This window comes from Apodemus sylvaticus, chromosome X, assembly GCF_947179515.1.
Source record: "Apodemus sylvaticus chromosome X, mApoSyl1.1, whole genome shotgun sequence".
NCBI lineage: Eukaryota > Metazoa > Chordata > Mammalia > Rodentia > Muridae > Apodemus > Apodemus sylvaticus.
Genome location: NC_067495.1, coordinates 19,394,127 through 19,400,629, shown reverse-complemented (window position 1 = coordinate 19,400,629; position 6,503 = coordinate 19,394,127). Strand labels below are relative to the sequence as shown.

At 47.1% G+C, this 6,503-nt stretch overlaps 1 protein-coding gene across 10 annotated transcripts in view; it reads right to left on the bottom strand.

Moving 5' to 3' along the window:
• Positions 1 to 3,036: 3,036 nt before the first annotated feature.
• Positions 3,037 to 6,503, bottom strand: part of Kdm5c (lysine demethylase 5C) — a 37,622-nt gene continuing 34,155 nt past the window's right edge. For 5 of the 10 annotated variants that reach the window (XM_052171848.1, XM_052171841.1, XM_052171840.1 and 2 more), the window contains 4 exons: positions 5,808 to 6,389; positions 5,447 to 5,525; positions 5,110 to 5,309; positions 3,037 to 4,861 (listed from right to left, as the gene is read on the bottom strand). In XM_052171848.1, coding sequence (XP_052027808.1) covers positions 4,496 to 4,861; positions 5,110 to 5,309; positions 5,447 to 5,525; positions 5,808 to 6,389 — 1,227 coding nt within the window. In that variant the 3' untranslated portion in view covers positions 3,037 to 4,495. Of the gene's footprint in view, positions 4,862 to 5,109; positions 5,310 to 5,446; positions 5,526 to 5,807; positions 6,390 to 6,503 lie in introns of those variants that run through there. The other 5 variants (XM_052171849.1, XM_052171842.1, XM_052171846.1 and 2 more) reach the window with 2 other exon arrangements.

The following is a 6,503-nucleotide window of genomic DNA, read 5'->3' as shown; positions in this document are numbered from 1 at the left end:
GGTAATGGGATGTGACTTAAGAGAACTTAAGGAGTGGATATATATTTTGTATGTGGAAGGGACGGACATGAATGATTATCAGAGTAAACCATAATAGTTCATCTCCAAGATGACCCCCCAACAAACCCCATTCTCTTAATTCCTTCCTTCTGAATATGGTCTAGACCTTTCACCCCTTTTCCCTCTTATAATGGCTACTACTTAATATTGTAAACTGCAAAAACAATGGAATGTCATTTATGAGCTTATAGTCCTTTCTGTCTCTTGCCCATCTTGATCTCATGAAGCAAGCAGTCATATTGTGAGCTGCCCTGCGAAAAGATCCACCCACATTCAAGAAACTGACTGAACCTGTTTAACAGCCAGTAAGAAACTGAGTCCTGCAAACAGCCAACTACAAAACTTCTAAGTACATATCCTATCCAATATGCCAGAAGATGACAGCTGTGCTGGATGACACCTTGATTGACCTTGAAGTCAGCTAAATGTTGCTTTATGGCAGTTTTGGCTTTTGAGACAGGGTCCCACTCTACAACTCAGGCTAGTTTCAAATTTGGAATCTTCCTGCTCTTACCTCCATAGTTTTGGTTTTAGAGGTATGTGCCAGCCATGTTACTGTCTTACAGCAAAAAATACCAAACACAGACAGGCATGGGAATGATTCCACGGAACAGCAACATGAGCTTCTACCTACCTAACCAGCATTGCTGATGTCCCAGTTTACTAACAGTAATGTTCCATTATGAACAACAGCCTGGTGGCACACCAATTACTTCTGATATAAATAGGGCTTTATTGAGTATTTTTGCATCGAAAATGGTTATTACAACTCTGTTGAGTTTTGGCTGGGCCCAGCATATTATCCTAGGGGCCTATTCCTTATGTGCTTACTAAGAACTTTGCCAAATATCTTATATGGAGTGTGGCGTCCAGGATTTAAACACCCCCCCCCCCCCCCCCAATTTCAGGTCTTCTAGGACACATGGTTAATGGTTCTCTTTCAGAGTTCTGGTGATCTTGGTCCAGACCCAAATGACTTGCAGAGTGTCATCCTGGATCAGACTTCATACAGTGCATAGGGAACAGAATTCACATGCAGTGTAGGGTTGGGAATGCTGCTTGATCTGCTTCTTTCTAAACTGACCACACAAGATTGCCACCTCCCAATCCCCAGCCTTGAAGTAGCAGAGGACTCAGACCTGGTTATTGTTTTTCTCCTCCAGGAACTCTCAGAATAGTTACTTTCAGGTAGTGGGGAAAAGACTCATTAAACCTAGTGTTTTGGACATGATTTAAGGCACAGTGGAAAAGATAGACAGGAAGAAATGCAGTTGGGCCAAGAGAAGAATTTAGATGCTGTATGTGGTGGCATATCTTTAATCCAAGCACTCAGGAGGCAGAGACAGGCAGATCCCTGTGAATTTGAGGCTAGCTTGTCTACACAATGAGTTCCAGGACAGTCAGGGATACTGACTCTGTCTCAATAAGAGAGGAGAATGGGGAACCAGGGGAAGAAGGGAGAGAGATTTGTCAATAGAAGCAGTATCTCTTTCCAGTCGTGCATACTTAGATGCTATCCTGACAGGAGTGGAACTCTCTGGTAGGATGTAGCAGCAAGATGGTTTCTGTAAACTAAATGACTCTGAGGTAAAACTTGCCCACTCATCTGGTACTCTCCTGGAGGAAGAGGGAAAATCCAATTGAGAAAATGCCCCCTTCAGATTGGCTTTTGGGCAAGCCCAGGGTGCATTTTCTTGATTGATGACTGATATTGCAGGACCTAGCTCACTGTGGGCTGTGCCATCCCTGGGCTGGTGGTCCTGGGTGCAATATGTAGGATAAGCAAGCCAGTAAGCAGCACTCCTCCTCGGTCTCTGTATCAGCTCCTACCTCCTTCCCTGGATGGACTACAAGCTGTAAGATGAAATAAACCCTTTCTTCCCCAAGTTGTTTTTGGTCGTGGTGTTTTATCACAGCAACAGAAACCTAATTAGGACAGTTTTGCATCAATAATGGCTAAATGTACACTGTGAAAGGAGCAGAAAGTGTATAAGGGATATGGCCGGGAAATGCCAAGCTGGGAAAGGCTGTCTGAAAACTGGTAAGGGACAGGCCCATACCACAAGGGACCCCTACCTTGACCTGAGCAGTTCACTAGCCTAGGAGATGTTATGGGTTATAGGCATCATCTTTCCTTTGGCCACTTCTTCCTGTGCCTAGCTTCTTGAAATAGAATGGTAGTAAAATGCCAAGAGCAAGTTCCTTTGGGTGTCTCTTCTGCTACCTTCAACTCTTATTGGAAACCATAATTAATTCCAATGGCTGGGCAAAGGCCAGACCCTTGATTGAAACAAAATGGACCCAGGACAGGGGTATTCACTGTTTACTGGTGTTTACCTTTCAACCTAGACTAAAAGACTGCATAAGGCAGGTAGGACTAAGCCATGCTCCCACCCCTGAAAGCCACCTAAAGAAGGTGAGATATATCACTAGATTTCTAGCAACTGGAAATCCTGGGAAAGGGGAGAAATGGAGCAAAATAATCCTTCTGAACATATAAATGAGGAAGGGCAAAGTAAGAGTGCTGGTGTGCTGAGTTCCTGAGCTAGGGACCAAGATTTGACTTTAGCCTGTAACACCTAATATAACCTTGATAAGAGGAAAAACCTTGGAGAAGCCAGGGATGCCAGGAAGTTAGCTAGTGAAACAGGGCCTCCAAGCTTTTTTTTAAATACTTCCTCCTATATGTCCTGGGGAAACTCTGGACCAAGAACTCTCAGAACCATAAGAATATTCTTAGTCTTTAGAGGGTTATGGTTCCTTTATAAATATGATGCAATCTGGTGGGTCTTAATCTGAGAAAAATGCATATAGATATCCACAAAAACGTGTCTAAACGTATTTCAGGAAGTCAGTCCCTGATCAAGCATAGTCCCTTCTTCTTTCAGGCTCAGAAGGGTGAAAATATAACTACTGTAGGACTATTAATAGGCTTAAAGCTACTATGTCAAGTCAAAGAAGCCAGACACAAAAGGATCACATATTGTATAATTTCATTTATATAAAATGTCCAGAAGAGACAAATGGGCGTAAGGAGGGAATACCTAGGCAATGTGGGGTTTCTTCTGAGGGTTGTAAAAACATTCTAAAATTTTTTGCAGTGATGATTCACTCAATGACTGAAATATACTAAAAGTCACTGAATTGTATACTTTAAGTGGATGAACTGTATGCTATGCAAATTTCATCTCAATAGAGCAGTTTAACAGTGACAGAGAAATTACAAATTAACCACACGTTCATTAGGGGCAGAAAGAACTAATGGAGAAACATCAAGGATGGTCTGACTCACCAAATTACTTATTTAAAACAGCTGAACTTTCTATCGTGGAAACTCTACCTCAATAAAGCCATGAAGAAAAAGTCCCCCAGAGAACAGAAAATCAGGAGCACAAAGCTAGGGGAAGCTGTTGTGCAGATTATCAAGGGGCCAGGGCCCACCAGTCTGAAGACAGGGAAGGACTTGGGGGAGGGAGGACCAGGAAGGATATCTTTTCCAAGGTTAGAGAGAAGTTGGTAAAATTCAAATTCAGAGCCCTGCTTCCCTGGCCCTACCACTAACTGGCACTGCAGCTGCTCCATTAACAGGCGAGGAAGGTTCTCCTCTCTTTTTGAAGAGAAATGCACTTCAGAAACATGTTTCCAAAAAAACATTCCTAAGGGTTTTATTTCTAATGAGGAAAATAATAAAATAAAATTAAAATAGGCTTTAGCTGAAACAAACTTTCTTGTTTTGCTTTTTTTTCTCCTTTTGAACAAATTAATTACACACCAACAATCTTCTTTATTACAGCATGAACCCAGGAGGAGGAAAGGAGCTAGGGAAGGGTGGGCAGGGAGGGTTGAGGTGGGTGTGTGGACAAGCACCAAAAGCCTGCAGACCATAGGCAGCCCTGCTCAACCCCAACAAAAATCATTTAAAATAAAACAGTGAGGACAGCTATGTGAAGTTTCCTCCTCCTGGGTGGAACATTAAGGGGAAGGGAAAAGATGAAGGGGAGAGGAAAGAAGTAAAATGGAGGGGAGGCAAAAGTGTGAAGTGGGGAGGGAAGGTTAGTGTAGCATGGCCTGACCCAGGGTCAGAACTGGGGATAAGGGAGAGGTCCCCCAGTTTGCATGTGCCCTGGATTTGTCTCTGGAATGGTGCTGGCCCAGCCCCGGTAGATCCCCTGCCCACCTGTCTATCTGCCTCTGGTGTCTGGGAATGCTGGTTAGAGGTTACCAGGGACGCAGGACTCCAGGGGCCGGCCCCCAGGAGCTGAGGTCTGAACAATACCTTGGAGTCAGAATATAAAAGTCACGATCTTGGGGATGGTGGTGAGGGGGAGTCTCTCCACCTACCCGCCCACCTCCAAGAAGCAGAGGTGATGGTCAGAAAGGATCCTTGAGGCCAAGGAAGGATCTTTGTTGGGGTCTGTGCTAGGCTCAGCCACTGTCACAATTGTTGCAGAGATGGCTGCTGTGGGCAGGACATCAACAGCCGGGAAGTCAGAGTAGAGAAGGGGGCTGAGGTGTCTGAACCAGCTTCTAACACTGGTTCTAAGCCATCCTGGTCCTCCTGGGTGCTGGGGCTGCCACTGCTGGGGAAGGGTACAGGAGGGACCTCACCCCCAGTCTCCTCCTCCAGCTCCTCTTCCTCCTGGACTTCCTCGGCTTCTGGTCCTGAGCTCCGTACCCTCTTTGGCTCTAGCTCCTCTCGTGCCGGGTCATCGGGCTCCCCAACCCGATCCACTTTCCTCCGTCGTCTCCTTTCTAGGGCTCGACCTCGTGTCCTACTCCCATGGCGCTCTGCTTTCTCCAGCTGTGAACACAGAAGGCAAAAAGGCTGAGTTATAAGTGGGGTCTGGTGATGCATGACTGTAATCCCAGCACCTGCAAGGCCAAAGCAGGAAGATTGCCATGAATTTTATGGCCAGCCTCGACTATATAGCAAGATCCTATCCCATTCTTCCTTTCCCAAAAGACAAGTGCACGCAAGTACTCAGAGCCTGAAAGCTCTCTACCTACTTGGCCTGACCCAGCCATGTCAATAACGACTCCTTTCCTTACCTCCAGAAGTGTCTGGACCCTCTTCAAGTCTGGAGGCTGCCCAGCCTGTAGCAGCTGCCAGATGCTATGATTCTCATCTAGGGTCACCTCAAGCAGATCCCCTTCCATCATAAGTTCCTCCAGTGGGGCTCGGGTTGCTTCTGGCAGTTCCAACACAGGGCCAGACAACCGTGGTAAAAGCGAGGATAGCAGCTCCAGATCTGGAAGAACCAGGGACATGCAGGATTAGAGGCTGTCCTTGGTCTTATCCTACACCACTACAACAGAGCTGAGGACATCAGGGGGCCACACTGATAATATGCATTCAACATCCCACTCACACTACAGCTAGACCTACCTCTCTTACCTGAGCCCTCCTCTGTGGCTACCTTTTCAGGACTGGTCACACTGTCCCCATTCTCCAACAGCCCCTGGACCTATCAAATATCAAGATCAGGAAAAGGCAAGGGGTAACTGAACTGAAGAGCCAGGCCCTACTCTTCCTTCACCCGTGCCAAAGCTGGAAGACTATCTCTTGGAGGAAGGCAAACATGGGGTGTCAGGAGAGAGCAGGGTTTAGGAATTTGGACAGATAATAGGATGGAACAAAAAGGCTGGGCCAAAGGAGATTAAAAACTGGAGAGACGGGCAGAGCTAGAGCTTCTGTATAGGCTAGGGGGACAGGAATTTGAAGTTAAGAGCTAGACTAAAAAGCTCACCTTAGGCATATTGCCAGTGCCCTCTCCACCATCTGAAGAGTAAGCCAGGGATTCCTCAGGCTTGGATTCAGCTTGTAGCCGTTGGCGGAGTTCAGCCAGCCGTCTCAACAGAGCAGTCACTTCCTCAGAGGCCAAAACCTGTCTGGCACGGCCTTGCCAGCTGATGGCTCTCTCTGTGAGGCACTGTAGAGCCTCACCCTCGGGCAGCCGCACAGGCAGTCTCTGTAGGGCTACCAGCAGTGCCAGGATGGTTTCCAAGCGTGGGCGCCGTGAGCGCATACACAGAGGGCACAAGAATTTGGTGTCCCATTCCCACCAGGCCAGCAGTGGGGATGAGGTAAGACTGGACCTCTGGGAGCTGAGGAGGCGGGGTACTGTCACACAGCGCCCATGGAACCAGTCCTGACACAGGTCACACTGCAGAGCTCCCACCCCAGCTGGCACTTGCCCACACACGCAGATAGAAGCTGTAGAGGAGGCTGTTGTCGACGATGCCAGTGGACTTGGCTTGGCTGAGTTGATACGACGAAGCTGCAGGATCCCTTCCTTCTCCTTCTGCTCCCCCTCTTTGAAGGCCACGATCTGCCGTGCCCAGGAAAGGGGGAAGAATAGGTAAACAATCTGATTCTTTGATTCTCTGAACTCAATACCCCACTCCCAAACCAGGAAAACTGAGCTCAGGAAGCAAGTGGTCTG